Raw genomic sequence first — 20,501 nt, forward strand, 5'->3', positions numbered from 1 at the left:
CTACTGAGAAATCCCAAGAACTTCATGTGCAGAGCTTTAGAGTTGCTCTTTTCTGCTGCTATGGAACATTGTTCATTACTGCACTGTTTCCCAGCAGACTTTTTGGAGGCAACCATTCAACAGGGTGTGAGGTCAGGGTAGACTCCATTCACAGCACAGTGTCAACCATCTGTTTGAGCTTACAACACAACCTATGACTGTAGTGACCAAGACTGAAACAGAAATCAAGTGGCACTTTTAAGACTAAACAAATTTACTCCAGCATAAGTACTTGTGAGTCAGTGCTCACTTCATTAGATGCATATCACATAGAAATCAATTTTAGAGATTTATATAATCAAAATTTCAGAAAAGGAAGAGGCACTAGAGATCATATTGCAAATATACGCTGGTTACTGGAGCATACGAGAGAATTTCAGAAGAAAATCAGCTTGTGTTTCATAGATTGCAGCAAAGCTTTTGACTGTGTGGATCATGAAAAGCGATGGCTGGTTTTAAAGGAAATGGGTGCGCCACTACATCTGATCATTTTGATGCGCAACCTGTACTCTGGACAAGAGGCCACAGTTAGAACAGAATATGGAGAAACACAATGGTTTCCAATTGGAAAAGGTACCAGACAAGGATGTATTTTATCTCCCTATCTCTTCAACCTATATGCAGAACATATAATTAGGAAAGCTGGATTAGATTTAGAAGAAGGTGGAGTGAAAATTGGAGGGAGGAACATTAATAATTTGAGATATGCTGATGACACTACATTATTGGCAGAAAATAGTGAAGATTTGAAATGACTACTGCTGAAAGTTAAAAGAGAAAGTGCCAAAGCAAGACTACAGCTGAACATCAAGAAAACAAATGTAATGACTACAGGAGAATTACACAACTTTAAGGTTGACAATGAGGAAATTGAAATCGTTGAAAACTTTTTCTATTCCTTGGCTCCACCATCAACCAAAAGGGAGACTGCAGCCAAGAAATCAGAAGGAGATTGAGACTGGAAAGGGCAGCCACGAAGGAGCTAGAAAATATTTTGAAGTGTAAGGATGTGTCTCTGGCCACCAAGACTAGATTAATTCATGCCATCGTATTCTCTATTACTCTGTATGGGTGCAAAAGCTAGACAGTGAAGAAAGCTGATAGGAAAAAAAATAGATTCCTCTGAAATGTGGTGTTGGAGGAGAGTGTTACGGATTCTGTGGCCCAAAAAACAAATCAGTGGGTTATAGATCAAATCAAGCCTGAACTGACCCTAGAAGCTAAAATGACTAAACTGAGGCTATCATATTTTGGTCATGTCATGAGACGACAAGAGTCACTGGAAAAGACAGTCATGCTAGGAAAAGTTGAGGGCAACAAGAAAAGAGGAAGACTCAACAAGAGATGGATTGACTCAATAAAGGAAGTCACAGCCTTCAATTTGCAAGATCTGAGCAAGGCTGTCAAAGATAGGACATTTTGGAGGACTTTCATTCATAGGGTCGCCATGAGTCGGAAGCAACTTGACAGCACTTAACACACACACACATAATCAAAATCCCAGAAGGGGGGGGGGAGAGAAAGAAGAAATCTGTTGTAGAAAAGAGAAAACTGTTGTAAATCATTCAGGTGTGATTCCTATGTAAGGGACTGGAATTGATGTGGTTGTTGCACATAATGAATGGTGAGAGAAGTCAAAGGTTCTAGGGTACAAATAAACAAAGTTTTAATAAAGTAGGATAAACAACATCTAATCAAGGAAGAAAGGAAGAAAATGAAGAAAGCTGACAGGAAGAAAGTAGATTCCTTTGAAATGTGGTGTTGGAGTACAGTGTTACGGATACCGTGGACTGCCCCCCAAAAAAACATATCTGTGAGTTCTAGATCAAATCAAGCCTGAACTGACCCTAGAAGCTAAAATGACTAACTAAGGCTGTCATACTTTGGTCATATTATGAGAAGACAAGAGTCACTGGAAAATACAATCATGCTAGGAAAAGTTGAAGGCAGCAGGAAAAGAGGAAGACCCAACAAGCGATGGATTGACTCTATAAAGGAAGCCACAGCCCTCAATTTGCAAGATCTGAGCAAGGCTGTTAATGATAGGATGCTTTGGAGGACATTGATTCATAGGGTCACCATGAGTTGGAAGCAACTTGACAGCACGTAACACGCACAATCAAGGAAGATGCATTATAAATCATAAAAAAATTAACTAGGTTGCCTAAAGAGTTATAGCATGGTAATAACATGGTAAGAAGAACCAATTAATATTTCTAAAGAGTGGGTTCCATTGAACTACCCTTGACCCAGGAGATCTCAAGTAATTATCAACCAGTCTCAAATGTCCCATTCTTGAGCAAGGTGATTGCACGAGAGGTGGCTGCACAACTCCAAGCATTCCTGGATGAGACAAATTGTTTCAATCCCTTCCAACCTATTTTCTGGCTTGGTTATGGGACTGAAACAGTCTGGGAGGCCCTTGTGAATGACTTGTGCAGGGAGATGGACAGAGGGTGTGGGATGCTGTTAATTCTGATAGACCTCTCAGTGGTGATACCATCAATCACGGATTGCCTATCATTCTGGATTGCCTATCTGGACTGTGATTTGGAGGCACCGTTATATAGTGTTTCTGCTCCTATATGGAGGGTAAGTTTCAGAATGTGGGGTTTGGGGACTGCTATTCAGCCCCTTTGCCTTTGGCTTATGGGGTTCTACAAGCTTCCATCTTGTTCCCTATGTTCTCTCTGGGGGAGGTCATTCAGAGATTTGGGCTGGGTTGTCACCAACATAAGGATAACACTGAGCTCTATCTTTCACTTCCAACTGATCCCAGGGAGGCTGTAGAAACCCTGAACCAGTGCCTGGAGGCAGTTTTGGAGTGGATGTGGGCTAATAAACTGAAGCTTAATCCCAACAAGACACAAGTGCTACTGGTGGGCGGGACGTCTGGCCCAGGATTTAAGGTGTTACGCATTCTGCGTGGGGTTGCACTCCCTTTGAAGGAACAGGTTCATAGCTTGGAGGTGCTCTTCGACCTTATCTAAATGCAGAACTTTATATTTATCTCAGTTGAAATTCATTTTGTCAGTTTTAGCCCAGTTTTCCAGCCTGTCAAGATCATCCTGAATCTTGATTCTGTCTTCTGTTTTTGCTACCCCTCCTAATTTAGGCCAAAAACGCATGGTCCCTTAACCCACTTTATTCCCCATTTCAGCCAGGATCAAATTGACCCAGGCTGGGGGGGGGGGGGGGAACTGTATGCATTACCTTGAAAAGCAGGGACGAAACTGTGTGCAAATCCATCCATGTAAACAGAAAGTGCAGGAGACATGCACAGTTCCTGTTTAGCTTGCAACACCCCCGCCCCCGGTGATTGGTCATTTCCTGGGACAGGGAAGGCCCTCATTGGTCAATTTGAAATGACCAATCACCGGGGGCAGGGGTGTGTGCCAAACTTGTAACAATTATTGCCATCATTTAACTCTCCCAAGCTATTTTTTAAGCATTTCCACAGAATCAAGGTACACTGTTTAAATGAGAAGCTTCACCTTAGTCGTTTTTGTTTGTTTGTTTGTTTGCCGTCAAGTCACAGCTGACTTATGGTGACCCCTGGTGGAGTTTTCAAGGCAAGAGACATTCAGAGGTGGTTTGGCATTGCCTGCCTCTGCATGGCAACCTTGTTATTCCTTAGTGGTCTCACATCCAAATTCTGATCAGGCTGACCCTGCTGAGTTTCCAAGATCTGACAAGATTGAGCCAACCTGGGCTATCCAGGTCAGGGCGCCTGTCTTGTTAGAACATGTTTTATGAAGAACCAGACTATCATTAATCTATATTAACTTGCTATGGGTGGAAAGTTACAAGTTTACAATCACAATGGACTTTAGGAATTCTCTCTCATCATAAATCCAGGGCATCAGATAGGGTGCCTCTCATTTCTCAGGTGCCTTGACTTTTGACATATATTGCCAAATCAGATACATACACCAGTGATTAAATGTCAGAAGTGATTAGTTTTTAATCTCTGAAATAATAGCGCGGGGCTGATTGTGTCTCGAAGGCTCCAAATGAATAGCAGCACCATGAAGTCTACATTACAGTCATCTATTCAGTTTTAAGTGGCTGTTCAAAACTATGGCATTCCCATTGCAGATTCACTAAAATACAGGCCCCAGTGGTAAAATCTGGCTCTTTGGGATTGAAGATTAATCTGGATAAATGAATTAAATAAATAATACTAAATGTAGCAGAAGATGGGGGGGTGGTTAAAAGGTTGGTTGCTGGGTGGGAAGGAGAGAAGGAAGGAGAGAAATGTGAGGTTACCAGGAGAAGGGAAAGAGGAAATAGTGTGGGAAAGGTGCCAATTTCAAGTACTGGCAGGTTCCTCACTATGCATCTTTGTCTAGCCTGATGCCTGGCACTATGCAACTGGCCATACGTTTCCCTGGTAGAGACTGCCAGGGGCAGAGGAGGAGAGAAAATTGAAAACCAGATTGAGGGAAAATGAAGATTTTTCACTTGTGGGTTGGAAGGAGAGAAGGAGATAGGAAATGGGAGACTATGGGGGCTATAAAGGAAAGGAAAGGAAAAATAAAGGGGAAATAGGGAGGGAGGGAGGGAGAGAGGGAGGGAAAAATGAGAAACCCCTGGCAAGTCCTTGTGAATTCCTGCTGGTAAGTGTATATTTAAGTTACATTTACCCTGCTTAAACCATAGGAAGTCAAATAATGTCTGATTATTTCACAATAGGCAGAGAACAGGAACAAGGCAGGCAGTCATAAATCTGAGTGGGTGATAGGGCAGCCCACAGTAGAAGCTAAACTCAGTTCCACATTGACGCTGTTCTTTACAAACCAGTCAACACTGATATAACAATGAAGGATCCACAAGCTTGTGGATATTGTGCTGAAATTATTCACCTTCTTCATTTGCCCATCTAAATAGGGGGTAATTTGTTCAGATTATGATTCTGCCACCTCCAACCATTAGCCAGTGACAGTAGAGGTATGCCTCTGCAACCATTTTTTAATGTGAACTAATTACTTTATGGCACCATGGCAACATTCTACAGTCCCCACACTGTTCTTCAGCAGAGGTTCAGTAACATGCAACCCGTCCCCCATAAGGTGACAATCTTGAAGATGTGCTTCCTTTGTACATAGACTCCCTCTCCCCACCCCTTCCTTCCAGCTTAGCTAGGAAGCTCACCTCTTCCAAAACTAACAAGACACTTGGCTTCAGCAGTCTCCATTGAGAAGGATAGCGACAATCATTAAGAAGTACAAGTGGGGACCTACAAGAAATGTGAGGGGAGGGGGTATTCCCCCAACTTTGTTTCCTCCCTTTCCCCAACTTCTCTGCCTCTCATTCTTTCTCCATTGAGCCACCTCTTCTCTAACTCTTCTCTCTCTTTCTGCCCTCCTACCCCAACTCTCTCTTGCTCTCCCTTTCTGCCCACCTACCCCAGCTCTCTCTTCCCATCTACCCTCTCTTTCTGCCCACCTATCCCAGCTCTCTCTTTCTGCCCACAGATCCCGGCTCTCTCATTCTCTCTCTGCCCACCTATCCCAGCTCTCTTTCTCTCTCTTTCTGCCTGCCTATCCCAACTCTCTTTCTGCCCACCTTCCCAGACTCTCTGTCTTTCTTTCTGCCCACCTACCCTAGCTTTCTTTCTCTCTTTCTACCCACCTAACCCAGCTCTTGTTTTCTATCTTCCCCCCCCCCCACCAGGCCTGTTCTTGCTGCTTGCCTGGACTTGGCAGCTCACATTTTGAACCACAGAATATATTCATAATTAAATGTTCCTAGAATGGGCACTCATACAACATGAAAACCAATGCTCATAAAAATGGAGTAACAGAGTGACAAGGTTGCTCATTTATTGGTGAGTTTGCCTATAGCATTTCATCCAGGAAAGCCAACTAATGGGCAACTTTACAGATGATTATCAAGTATATACAGAACACAAATGCTAAACATAAAAGAGAGATGAGTAGGAGAAAATAATATAATCTAAGATGAAAGATCTGAGATGCACACAAAAACTACAAAGTGGAGAGTGGAATGATGTGAACCACAGATATTCTAAAGCATAATCACATCATAGCTCAGTTGTGATTTTAACTACTGAACTGTGCTGCATGTTCTGTTTCATAGTTATCAGTTTCATTAATCTTAAAATTACCAAAATTAAAACCTGATAATATTTTGACAAAAATACCTTGGCCACAGTATAACTGATATCTCTGAGCAACAGATCTATTTCAATGGCATAATCTGGAATAAAAAATCAGGTGCAATAAAACTGTATGCTCTGGATACAGACAAAATCTGGCTAATATATATGGGAGACATGGGCTTGGAATAGATTGCACTGTTCTGTCAGCCCAGCAGCAGCTCCTTCAATGGACTGGTTTTTCCATCTGTGGAGGAAGAGAAAGCAGTTTGTGCTGATTCCCCTCCCTACTGCAGACTCCCAATTGGCCCCTCCATACTGTTCCTTTGAGTATGTTGACCTGAAGAACACAAGTTCAGGGGCAAAGAAGGCTGCAGTGAGACAAGGTGAGGCAGGGAAACTGCCTTTCTCTAGCACTTATCCAGAGCTCCTCAGCATGGGCTTCAATAATATGCAGAGCCACATCCTGCTTTCTCAGAGGCAGCCTGTTTAATTGCTACTGAATTGTTGGGATTCTTAAGTGGGGGGGGGGAGGCAGATGTACCACTTCCCCGTCTGGAAAAGGTACATTATGCAGAGAGTTGTCCACACCCACCACAGGTGGATCCTTTGGACTGGATCTTGTTTTCAACTGCAGTCAATGTACTCATTATTGCAAGGTAATGGTACACACCTTGCCCTGGGAAACTAGGCCTTCTGGGATTCCTCCCCTCCAGTGCATTTTGGAACTTTGGATGTCCCTATCATTGTGATTAGTTGTTATATTACTAGGCTGTGTTACTATGTATAAACTGATTGCTTTTGGGTTTTTTAAATTTTAGCTGTTTTTACTTTTACTTACCGTATTTGTGATTTATGTATTTGTGATGTCTGCTTATGTTTGTTTTAAAGGTAACAAATATAGTATATTTTCCAAAGTTTTATGCTGTTTTTAAGCACACATGGAATTACCCTTTGTCAAATGCATACGGATAATCAGGAGTAGCTTTGGGCAGCCAAAAATCAAGTCATTCTGATTCTTTATATCATACCCTCTTCCCCTATCTAGTTCTTTCTTCTTAGAGAACAAAGAAGAAACATTTGTGATAATTATGTCTGCGAAGACTGCATCTGTTTCTTCCTTTCTACTGCCTTTTGTAAAGCATGAAAGATTGTGTTTGCATTATTCTGCACATTGTGATTCGTTAGATTCAAGAGCTTGTTGAAATCCTCCTCTTGTAGTGAGACCTGTCTTGTAGAATATGGAGAAAAGGCACTAGAGAGATCGATGTTACCCAGTGACATTTCAGCTGCACTTCGTTCCATTCCTGCAGAAGAAAAGAAAAGGATGTTACCACCATACCCAAGTCAAGACCTAGCCTGTGACACAGGATGGCACATTGAGAAGGGAAGAAACACTATCTCAGCCTCATTAAAACACAGCCATTGAAAACAAGCCTAGGCTACTAAACCAAACCACTACAACAAGCCACTGAAAAGCAAGTCAGTACCATTAAACCAAGCCAGGGCACAACATCAGCATAAAATACACAATGAGAAGTCTAAAATTAAGTAGATTTAATGGAAATGTAGAGCATAAAATGTTTAAAAGATAAAACCTGGAATAAAAGCCTGGATAAAAAGGAATATTTTAGCCTGGCACCTAAAAGATAAAATGGTAATATGTTTCTGGTTTGTATCAACAAATCCTGGTTGTAGCATCTTCATCATTTGTTGTCTCCTACTTGTCCAGTTTTCAGGTTTTGCCCCAAGCTGTAATTTCCTTCCCCTCCCTCAAAATTAGCAACACATATTACTATAGTGTTATAACATTATAACTATCTCTCTACTAGATCCACTGAATTCCCAGTTTTCATTTTTCAAAAAGTCTCTAACCCTTTTTGTTGTAGCAATACCATTTCCCCATTATATCTCCACAATGAAAGGGGCCTGAGACTTTCTTGTAAATGAAAGGTAAGAATTCAGAGGACCTAGTGAACAGATCATTATAATCCTGTTGTGATATGTCAACTGAAAATATTTGACAGGCCCCTCAAAGCATTTTATGGTGTAGCATGGTTAAATTCTCTCAATTCCCCTTTATCCAATATCTCCTCGAAATCCACCAATCTGTTTCTTTCCTCCTTTTTAGGATCTTGGAGTTTGTTTCAAATCAATTCTGTTCTGATCAAGGAGAACTTTGAAGAGAGGAGAACCAGGAAGGGAAGGTTTTGTAATGTCAGAATTTCAGTCTCTACAGTGTTCAGAGGCAGGCAGTGTCTTCACAAACCTTCCTATCTTCCTGTTAGACCACCACCTTGTCTTGTGTAACAGAAAGCAACCGCAAGTTACAAAAAGGTCACTGATTTCTCTTCAAAGAGAAATGAAATAGAAATCCCTCTTTTAAAAGAGAAAAAAAAGAGAATAAGAGGAATCAACGGCTATATATTAAAAAGTGAATTTTAGAAAAAGAACTTTCCCTCCTCATAAAAATGCCACTCCGGTTCTTCATCTGCAGTGGCAATGGAAGCTACATTGAGAATCATCCCTGTGTGGAAGCAGCCATTGCTATGAATAGCGGTGGTTAATAAATGAACTTAAAATACTGGCTTCTTATCGTGAATTAAGGGAGATAAGCAGATTTAAAGTTAGAGATATAAGTTCTGTCAACTGACTAACCATATTGATGGCTTTGCATGATGTCTGAACTAAACATATCTCTTTGTTTACAGCAGAACCTACCTCAGGGGATCAGTTGAGGCTGACAGTGCAACCCTGTGCCGCTTTACTCCAGTCTAAGCCAATTAAATCACTGGACTTAGACTGGAGTGATTCTGCACAGGATTGCACTGTAACACACACCATTCTAACTTCCTCAAAGGAAAGACAGTTTAGCCTAGCATATGCTTCTATGGACTAGAATTCACTCCATCAGATGCATGAGGTCATCACCAATTATTCTGAGTATTAACGGTCTTTTGTACTTTTTTTTATTATATTTCAATTTTATATAATTACATATTGACCTGTATTTTCCACATTTTGTGACCTTTTGATCCTGCTGATTATAATTTTTTCCATTCATAGCCCCAAATGAAGACCCAGCATCATAAAGGTATTGAAGTCCCATGTTCAGGTTCCTATGTTTTTTTAATTTTTAAACAATTGTCTGTGAGTGGCTAATTTGGTCAGGGAAGAAGTGCTGAAGGACATGACATTTAGCCTTCCCCCCCTTCCTGTGCCCTTTCTTCAGTCTAAACTGTATCCCTCCCAGTATGGTGCATACAGGAAAAGAGTGTGGAAGGAAAAGAGTAAACACATCTCTCCTCTATGCTGCTTCCCTGAGCAGTCATGATACCACCCTTGAAACAAACAACCCACTCGATGTCCTCATCACAGATCTTCCACATTACATCTAAAGCCCTAAAGTTGTGACCTTAACCAAGTATTCTAGGAAATAGCAGGGCCGTGGCTCAGTAGTAGAGTATGTTCTTTGCATATGGAAGGTCCCAGGTTCAATCTCCAGTTGAAGAATCTCAGGTACCAGTTACTGAGAAAGACCATTCTCTAGCTGATACCCTGGAGAGGATGCTGCCAGTCAAAAGAGACAGTACTGTGCATCTGAAGATATAAGGCAGCTTCATATGTACGTACATACGTACATTTGTGTGAGTTCTAATGAACCCAGTCAGACTTGTTTCTGAAAACATGTTTAGAATTAAACTGCAAGCTCACAAATCAGTGTACTCTCTTGAAAGTAAATTCCACCCAAATCAATAGACTTGCATCCAAATAAAGAATGCAGGAGGATCTACACATATTTAAGATTAAGTACAAGCCACACTCTGTTTTGTAATGGAACTGTCAACTCACCAGGTGCAACATATCTCTGAAAGGAGTCATTCACTAGTGGGAAATAAATCACTATGGGAGCATCTGGGTTGTCTGTATCTTCAAACACATAGCATTCCTTTAAGTTTTTCTTTTCTTCTTCATTTAGCAGGGTCTTGGGGAATGGGATTCCTTGCTCTGAGAAGTATGTGGAAGCCTGCTCCAGAGGCTACGGGATGCAAAATGGGAAAATATTTTTAAAGGAGACCAAATTAGATTTCCTGTAAGCAACCATTACATTTGAATTGCACCAAGCGTGTCTGCAATGTCTTTAATTCATCATATGCATGCTTAACTGTTAGGAACTAAATTTGGAATGATTTTGAAATTCATTAACGTTTCAAAAGTTTGTTTCAGAGGGTAACCATGTTTGTCTGCAGTAGAACAGCTAGATTCAAGTTCAGTAGCACCTTAGAGACCAACAATATTTTTTGAGTATGAGCTTTTGAGACTCAAAGTTCCCTTCGTTAGATACAAGTTGGAATGGAGAGTTCTTATGTCCCAGGCAATAGGGAGGAGGGAGGGTTGCAAAGAAGGAACTTGAGATGCAGAAGTACAATGTACATTGTAATCAGCTTGATTGGAGCAGAGGAGAAATACTTTGGGACAGAATATTAGCATTTGTAGTGAGATAAGAATCCTAGGTCCCTGTTCAACCCTGGGTGGTCCGTTGTTCTCAATTTGTAGATGAACTCAAGTTCAGCAATCACACATTGTAATCTCCCTTGAAGACTCTCTGTTTGAGGACTGCCACCCTTCAGTCAGCAGTAGAATAACCTGGAAGATTAAAATGTTCTCCCACTGTTTTGTAAGTGTTGTGGTTTTTAATGTTGGATTTATATCCAAGTATTCTTTGGCATAGGAACTGACCTGTTTGTCCGATGTAGAGAGTGGAAGGGGATTGCTGACATTTGATGGCATATATGAACAAGTAAATGAACATGAAATGGTATGGCTGTTGTTAGGTCCAGTGATTATTTATTTATTTATCCATTCATTATTTTCAATTTCTATCCTGCCCTCCCCAGCCAAAGCCAGGCTCAGGGCAGGTAACAACATTAAAACCAGCCTACATGCCCAATAACTATTCATTAAAACACTGAACCCATCTTTAAAATATTCACAGATAATCAATTTAAAACAGCCAATGACACTAAACAGATGGTTACCGCTAAAACTAATTGCAGCCAAACAGTCCCCCATATCTCCTGAACCTAATTAAATAACATGGGGGAAGGTAGGGAGGCCAGCACAGATGACATTGTGGCTGTCCTCAGTAGTAGACCTGGTGGAACAGCTCCGTTTTACAGGCCCTGTGGAATTCCTTGAGATCCCGCAGGGCTCTGATGTAGCTCGGGACGATGTTCCACCAGGCCAGAGCCAGGGGCTTGTTGAGGATAGCCGCAGACTCTTAGGGTGGGGGACCACCAGTAAGTTGTTATCCAACTAACGTAATGTTCTTTGGACGGTGTACCAGAAGAGGCAGTCCCAACGATTGTGTTCCCAGAGTGAATATGGGGACAGAATTGGCATCTTGGTTTGTTGCAGGCTCTGATCCCAGAGTCCTTGTCCATGTTAGGAAGGGCATTGTTGTGGGTGAGAAGTTGTTTAGGGTTAGGAGGATGTTTGTGGGCAAGAAAAGGTTTGCCTCCTTTGGTCCAGCCATTCAATCTCAGGTTCATTTATTCATTTTCCAATGGTATATGACTAAGGGAACTTTGACTCTCAAAAGCTTATACCCTGAAACTCTTAAGCAGTATCAACTATACCAAAGTATAATAAAATCCCAGTTTAGGGCTAAATCACTTCCTGACCTGTTCCTGGGTAATAAGCATGAGAGATTACCAACATACTATAAACCAGTTTCTTTTCAAATAAACAATTTGTAAGGGAAAGAGCAAAATTTAAATCTGTTTTAGTAACATGAGCGAATAGATTACTTCAGAAACTAACATACATACATCTCTGCCCCAACTGCTCAGTGGTTTAGATTAATTGTATCAGATTCAGTACTCTGCTCAATACTCTGCCATATTCCAAGTCTGTAAAACTTAACTGTGTAAAAATTCTGTTATTCCCCAGATGTCATCACTCTCTTCTCCTCAGTCTTAACCAATACACTCTCAGTTGCCATTCCCTAACTGCCAACTCCTGCTTCTCCTCTCCTATAAAAGGGGTCTCCCTACCCCATTTAATCAATCCTGTCCATTTTTTTCAACCAATAGACTCTTGTATTATTCTCTCAAGTAACAAAACGTATCATTCCTCTAAATATACATATTGTAAACCTAACACAAGTATTTAAAACTTCTGAACCACATTTGTTTGACAAAGCCATTTCATCACTTGACTCGTTTCAATCTAGCTTCATGCCTGATTCTGGGACAGAGACAGCCTCAACAGAACCAGTGGATGATCAACATTTGCAGGAGAGCAGGGAGATTCTGCTCAATTAGTTGCACTTGATTTGTCTGTCATTTGTTTTTTTGCCACTTGTTGGTTTTATATTACTATATTTTAATTGATTTTTGTAAACCTTTCTGAACTTATGGAAGAAGTAGAATATAAATGTTTGAAAAAATAATAATGAATATGAATAGCATCCACTTTCATAAACTGGATTATAATAATGTTCGCCTAATATTAGAGTAATATTGGCATAAGACATAAAGTGATTATTACATATGTACTCAAGAAATACTCTAACCTTGGTTTGTGATCCCCCCGTATAGTTGAAGTGCAGGATGACATCCGCTTTTCTCTCTGGTCTCAGAAGAGGTGGACAACTGGTGTCAAAGAAGAAAGCTGTATCAATCAATTCCAGGTTTTCTTCAGGGTCTCGTAGTTGATTAGGGGTAGAATCAAGAACAGTGTCTACAAAATAGAATAACAGAACCATAGAATCATAGAATCATAGAGTTGGAAAGGACCACCAGGGCCATCAAGTCCAACCCCCTGCACAATGAGGGAACTCACAACCACCTCCCCCCTCCACACCCCCAGCGACCAGAACATGGCCAAGATGCCCTCCCTCTTACCACCCGCCCAAGGTCACAGAATCAGCATTGCTGACAGATGGCCATCTAACCTCTTCTTAAAAACCTCCAGGGAAGGCGAGCTTACCACCTCCCGAGGAAGCCTGTTCCACTGAGGAACCGCTCTAACTGTTAGAAAATTCTTCCTAATGTCTAGACGGAAACTCTTTTGATTTAATTTCAACCCGTTGGTTCTGTTCCGACCTTCTTGAGCAACAGAAAACAACTTGGCACCCTCCTCTATATGACAGCCCTTCAAGTACTTGAACATGGTTATCATATCCCCTCTCAGTCTTCTCCTCTTCAGGCTAAACATACCCAGCTCCTTCAACCTTTCCTCATAGGACTTGGTCTCCAGACCCCTCACCATCTTTGCTGCCCTTCTCTGGACACGTTCCAGCTTGTCTACATCTTTCTTAAATTGTGGTGCCCAAAACTGAACACAGTACTCTAGTTGAGGTCTAACCAGAGCAGAGTAAAGCGATACCATCACTTCGCGTGATCTGGACACTATACTTCTTTTGATGCAGCCCAAGACTGCGTTTGCCTTTTTAGTTACAGCATCACACTGCTGACTCATGTTCAGTGTTTGGTCTACTAAGACCCCAAGATCCTTTTCACACACACTACTGCTCAAACAAGTCTCCCCCATCCGATAATTATGCATTTGATTTTTCCTACCTAAATGCAGAACTTTACATTTGTCTTTGTTGAAGTGCATTTTATTAGTTCTAGCCCATTTCTCCAGCCTGTCAAGATCATCCTGCATTTTGGCTCTGTCTTCTACCGTATTTGCTACCCCTCCCAATTTATTATCATCTGCAAATTTAATAAGCATCCCCTCTATTCCTTCATCCAAATCATTTATAAAGATGTTGAACAGCACAGGACCCAGCACAGATCCCCGAGGAACTCCACTAGTCACTTCTCTCCAAGTGGATGAGGAACCATTAACTAGCACTCTTTGGGTACTATCTGTCAACCAGTTGCAGATCCATCTAACAATAACAGGATCTAACCCACATTTTCCCAATTTGTCAACTAGAATACCATGTGGAACCTTATCAAAAGCCTTACTGAAATCTAGATAAACTATGTCTACAGCATTCCCCTGATCCAGCAAGGTAGTAACTTTCTCAAAAAAAGGAGATAAGATTAGTCTGACATGACTTATTCTTGAGAAACCCATGCTGGCTCTTAGTGATCAGATCCATCCTTTCTAAATGCTCAAGGATGGACTGTTTGATGATTTGTTCAAACACTTTTCATGGTATAGAAGTCAAGCTGATGGGTCGGTAGTTACCTGGATGCTCCTATTTCCCCTTCTTGAAGATGGGGACAACATTTGCCTGCCTCCACTTATAAGTGCCCGCCTCCACAAATAAGACACTTCCATCAAAATATAAACATGATAGCAAGGAAACTATGAATATTATTCTAGTTCTTCAACAAGAATAGATTTTCCTGTTGAGTAGACTAATTTGATCTCTATTTATTACTTATTATATTTCTTTCCCAACTTTCTTCCATCATGCCATGCAAGGCTATTAGCTTGGTCCCAGGAGGTCTCCATGGGCCTGACCACACTGATTCATTTCAGCAAGATTCAAGTGCTCTCCAGCTATAACTGGGTACCTCTAAAGCAGACCTGCAGAATTTGCGAACCACCAGCTTAATCATGACCTACCAACCAAATCCCCCAAGCAGACAAGAATTTTGGGGACAATCAATGTGTGGACTGGAAAAGCAAGATTATATCCACTGGCCCTGTCCCCTGATCTACATCTACTGATCATCTCTTGTGCACAGAAGCAATGCATCATGTACAAGTTGTACGTACAAAGGCTGTGTGCAGAAGAAATCATCAGTGTATGCATGTATAGGAGTGGGGGCCAGTGAGCACAACCTGCCTACACTTAAATTATCGATTATCTCCAGGGCACAGGGTTCACAAACTTCCATTTTAGTTCCTGGTTATTTTTGTAGTGTGAGGTGGGTAGGTGGCCATCACAGTAGGTGGGCTGCATTTGGCTTGATCGCTTGCCAACTGTGCAGCCTTTAAGAAACAACTTAGTATGTTGTTTAATATATTACAATTACCATGTCTGCTTAAAAAGATTTGGAAGTCAGTTATACACAGCTGAGACCCAGGAGAACTGAAAGGCATATTGAGGATTCCACACAAAGTTGAACCCCTTTTGATGTGGAGCTACCAGTACTTTCTGCACAGCTTAACATAGTACTAATCACCTTTTAATCTGCAATTATTCACATTGCTGATCTTCAAAAGGAATCAAAGATACATGAATGCTACTACTATACCTTTCCATTTAGAAAATCGTCGATGCTGGGAGTATTCATTGTGCATTTGGAATCCTTTTAAGAAATTGTCATACTTTGATACTGCTGGACGGTCTGTTAAAATGCCCCGCAGGGCACTAGAAAGGCCTCCTGCAGGAGTGAACGTGCAAGTTGGCATCTCATGGGGTTTCTCTGGTAAATCAGGTTCTTCCTCTGAAAAAAAGATTTTAAAAGGTTAGCCTACAGTAGTATATTAATGAGGTATGGGGGTTATACCAGCCAGTATAATATATTTTTAAAGTTCTTTTAGTTTATGCAAGGGAAATATGACTCAGGGAAGCAGTGAAACGAAGTATTATAGTTGATGTAGCCATAATAGTCTATAGGTTGGTGCAAACAGTGGGCTTCACTGGAAACCCCAAAGATTCATTGCAATTTGGCTAGGGAATAGCTCTAAAATACAACACTTTTTCATAGTTTCCCCCCCCCCCGAGGGTTGGCAGTAATAATCAATATGCAAATATTTAATTAAATTGTTTAATTAAATTATAATTTTCTATGCCTGTAGATACCAGTTTTGCATTAAAGTACTTATTGCCATCTTTCACAGTGATACAAGTAATAACCTGCTCATAGTCAATAAATTTAATATTATAACAACAAGTGGTTTCAGGTAACATCTCTTTCACATATTGTGGGCTCTATCTAGCTGATCATATTTTCACCCATGACTCACACCACTACAGTTAAGCAAATCGTGCATTGAGGAACAAGCCATTCTATAAGATAAACTGGGGCATTGATATTTGAGTGGGTCTTACATTGCTGATCCCTGCTAAAATTAGGGTTGACAGCTCCGAGTTGGGAAATACCTGGAGATTTGGGGGGGGGTGGAGCCTGAGGAAGGCAGGGTTTGGGGAGGGACTTCAATGGGGTACAATGACATAGAGCCCACCTTCCAAAGTGGCCATTTTCTCCAGGTGAACTGATCTCTGTCACATGGAATCAGTTGTAATAGTAAGAGCTCTCCAGGTGCCACTTGGAGGTTGTGCATACAAAAAAAAAAAAACCAGTAAATTTCTGGTTCAGGTTTATTGGGCCTGATTTTTTTCAGTAAACCCAGAATAAGCTGAATACCCATACCAGTAAAGGGGTATTCTGTCTTTATTTCTGGGGTTACAAAAAAAATTGGGTCTATTATAGTCTGTGGGGATTTTTTGAAGCCCCTGTGGGGGCATTTTTGGAGATAGAATTCCCAAGTTTTCAGGGTAGCTTCAAGGGCATCTTCTTGCGTGAACCCCAAAGTTTGGTAAAGATTAGGTCAGGGAGTCTGATTTTATGGGGTCCAAAAGGAGTCACCCCCTCCTCCATAGAGAAGTATGGTAAAGTTTACAATGCTTCTCTATGGAGGAGTGGGGAGATCCCTTCTGGACCCCATAAAATAGGACCCCCTGACCCAATCTTCACCAAACTTCGGGGTTCATGCATGGAGAGTCCCTTGAAGCTACTCTGAAAATATGGTAAATTCCCCCACAGGAGCTTTGGGGGGGAAAACCCCATAGACTATAATGGACCGAATTTTTTTGGTAACCACAGAAATAAATTTGGGAACTCTACCTCCAAAAATGTTTCCCCCAGAGCTCATTAAAAAAATTCTATAAGCCTGGGGAAAGCCAAAGCCAAAAAAAGACAAATACCTATTCGGCTGATTTGGCGATTGGCTATCCGGCTTTGGCTTTATTCCCAGGTTTTGGTGTTTGGTAAAACCAAAACCTGAATATTGCCGAAATGGCTAATTTCAGGTTTATTGTCAGTTCGCATTTATCAGTATGCACAACTCTACTGGCAACCCTAGCTAAAATGTATCTGGCTACATCTGAAATCATGCTGGAACATGTAACATTTAAAATGTACCAATTTCAGTGATAGTATCTTGGGTCCATCTATTCCAGAAGTCCTCTGAATTGTCAGCTGCATGCCAGGCATCCAGTAGATTCTTGGAAAATATACTACTCCACATCCCTATGAAAAGAAGAGATTAATAAAGTGGAAGGGTGTTTTTTTTTCCTTTCCAAGCTGTATTTTGTCCAAGGAGCTGGAAAAAATTAGCAAATATGGTAACATTCTATATAGTCTTTCAGTGATGGATGAGTAGCTTGGTGACTGGTGTGTACACACAGGCTGACACAGGCAACACGTCTGCCTGACCAAGCAGCGGAATCTGCCATCACCTTGTTCAGAAGAAAAATAGATATAACACAGGGAATCTACAATCTGATCTGGCTTTTTAATAAAGTGAAACTACCAAGGAGCTCTCCATTTGACTGGAATACTGGCACTATGGAAGGAAGGATTATCTGCACTATCCTCCTAACTAATTTAGGCCTAGAAGTTGCTACAGTAGAGAAACCCGGGCACCTTTATTTTGTCTGTTTTTTCCTCACTGGGGTGAGCAGCAGTTTCAGGCTGGGATTCAGATCAGAAAAACAACAGAGGGAGAAAGGAGTAGCCCCCCTACATCATCCAGCACTGATGCTTCTATCAAAATTAGACCCCTCCAAGGATGTTTGAAAGTTCTATTTCAGCACTCACACCTGGAATCTCTCCTGGTCTCAGGCCAGTAAAGAAAGTGCCTTGTTTACCTCTCCCCACAGGGATTTTGAATGAAACTGGTGCTCCTGATAATCCTTTATGCATTCACCAGTTATATCCTGGAGAAGTTCCTGTCTCGTGTTCTGCTTACATTTATTTACATTTAATAATGGCTTTCCCCAGTATAGATTGCAAAATATTCCATTGCAATATAGATTGCAAAATAGATTGCAAAATTTCGGGTAACAATTTGTTCATTTAAAATACATGTCTGCCACTTGTCTAGAAATGCATGAATGGAAATGCAAACTTGCTCAGCAGAATTCAATTTGCACAAGCAAGAGTACTTGATATGCTACAACACCTGCAATTACTTGCACAATGTCTTGCACAAGCAGAAATGCAAGCTGGAGTACAAGAAGTCTGACTCAGCACTAGTTGCCAGAACAGTCCATTTTCACGTTTGCAAGGTGTCTAAAGCACAGAAATCTTCTTCTTGTTCCAGCTCAGAGTCTTCAAGGCAGCTCACAAATAAAACTAATACCAATAAAAATTACAATAATAAACCTACATAAGAAAATAATGCCAAAGAAAACAAATGACACATCAGACAAAGCAGCAAACAACAAAACAAGTCCCACTTGTAAAAATGGGGCACCATAACTGCTGTCCTGAAAAATTATTTCTGTGACATTCTATGACATTGCAGCTCTGGGAACCCCCAAAGCCCTGTTTAGTCTTCCTAACTGATGTTTAAGATTTTGCAGTTTCTCTGATAAGTTCATGGACATGGGTTTGATGAACTTCAAAGTCTTGTAATATACAAAAGGCACCCCCAAAAAATCAAGTGATCATAATATATAGAAGTGAGTACTGGAAATCCTGAACCTAGAAGATACAGCTGGTTTAATCTTGAAAGAAGACTTTAAAACATTGTACTTACAACCTGATGCTGTTCTTTTCAAGTAATTTAGGCTACAGCTTTACTATCAGCTACATGTTTCCTACCAGATCTACATTTTTATCCCCCATGTATCACCTTGCATGAAACAGATCCTTGATTCTGGGAGCTTCTTCATCAAGTGTCCCATGTAAAACTGGCTTCCAAAATCTTCGGCATGAACAAAGGCTCCATATTTGGGGAATCCCACCTCATAGGGTGTGAATTCCACCCACTCTGCAAGGAAACCCAAAAGATATAGATTTAACATGAGAATTTTAGTACTGGTTTCTAAGATGAAAATATTAAAAACAAATCTCCCATGGGGATTTTACTTGTATTCTGCATTTTGATTGGCTTTGTAATAACTTGATAACACGTGTTTATCAGAAAGGATCAGTTACTTGCGTCACATTCTTCCAGAACATTCTTGCAGCATTCACCTGTAACACTGGGTCTGTTGCCCACACTGCCCCACAATACATATGTTATTTCAAACCAAAGATTATGTGAACTGTCCCTTAATTTAAGACACTTATATAAAAGGCTCTTATATATATACACATACATGCTTTTATCAAAGAAGCTGCCATACTAAAAACTCATAGTTACTGAAAAGGTGAAAAAGATTGAGAAAGGCCTTACCCCTAAAATCTCTTGTGGTGATTTTGTCTTTAACATTGAGTGCTAGGTAGATAGGCAGAGGGTTCTGACCTTGGTTCACTGCCTTTCGCTGATCTGAGAGTCTATGATTGTTGTTCTATTGAAGGAGGAATATGTACACAACACATTAGGTGGGAAGAAATAGGAACCAAAGGAAGGTGCACAACTGCATCAGAACTGTCCCACCTATTGGCTATACCCATCTCAAATAACAGCTACTATAGTACCAGACAACATTAATTTGGTCAGAGCTGACTTTACGTTGCTCCCAGTATATCTATTGACCATAACACTGTTGTTTCCATATTGATCCACAAGGTGGCCAATTACTCAAAAACAAAGGCCTTTATGCAGGGACATTTCCCTGCGGTCACCCCCGTCGGCTGCTCCGGGGCTTCCTTTTGATTATGCATGCCTTTTCCGCCCGTCAGAGGTCTCCCCGTGCATTTTGCCCGTGTTTTCTACATTCTAGCTAAAACAGCATCTGGAGAACACAGGGAGAGCGAGGCAACCTCTGATGGGCAGAAAAGGCATCCATAATCAAAAGGAAGCCCCGGAGCAGTCGGCTGGGGTGACTGCTGGGAAATGTCCCTGCAAAAAAGGCCAAACTGAGGAATGTGGTATATTCAGGAAGAGTCAAGAAATGCATCCAAAGGACATTTCCAGGTGCAGAATTTTGCAGATGATTACAGACAGCTGTAATCAAGGATGGATATCATTCATCTGACACACCAGTGCCCTTTGGCCTTGAAAGGGTTCGCCACTGTGGCATCAGAAACTGCACACTGCTGTTCTTTTTGGGAGGTGCAGTGGTAGCATTAGCCCCTGCAGAAAAAATAGGGTCTTCCCTACCTTGGCATGCGTTCCACCTTCCTATACACCCGAGCCTCCTCTGCCAGGCTGCTGATCACTGTTCACTCCTCTGCCTGAGTGAGTAGTC

The 20,501-nt window shown here is 41.2% G+C and overlaps 1 protein-coding gene across 1 annotated transcript in view; it reads right to left on the reverse strand.

Moving 5' to 3' along the window:
• Window positions 1-7,249: 7,249 nt before the first annotated feature.
• The window catches only part of LOC130479492 (cytosolic phospholipase A2 epsilon-like), a 58,170-nt gene continuing 44,918 nt past the window's right edge, over window positions 7,250-20,501 (reverse strand). The window contains exons 14-20 of the mRNA XM_056851892.1: window positions 19,544-19,658; window positions 18,998-19,135; window positions 17,281-17,388; window positions 15,388-15,579; window positions 12,738-12,904; window positions 10,013-10,199; window positions 7,250-7,467 (exon numbers count right to left, since the gene is read on the reverse strand). Of these exons, the coding sequence (XP_056707870.1) occupies window positions 7,250-7,467; window positions 10,013-10,199; window positions 12,738-12,904; window positions 15,388-15,579; window positions 17,281-17,388; window positions 18,998-19,135; window positions 19,544-19,658 (1,125 nt within the window). The remainder of the gene's footprint in view (window positions 7,468-10,012; window positions 10,200-12,737; window positions 12,905-15,387; window positions 15,580-17,280; window positions 17,389-18,997; window positions 19,136-19,543; window positions 19,659-20,501) is intronic.

Source organism: Euleptes europaea, chromosome 6 (genome assembly GCF_029931775.1).
Source record: "Euleptes europaea isolate rEulEur1 chromosome 6, rEulEur1.hap1, whole genome shotgun sequence".
In the NCBI taxonomy this organism is placed as follows: Eukaryota; Metazoa; Chordata; class Lepidosauria; order Squamata; family Sphaerodactylidae; genus Euleptes; species Euleptes europaea.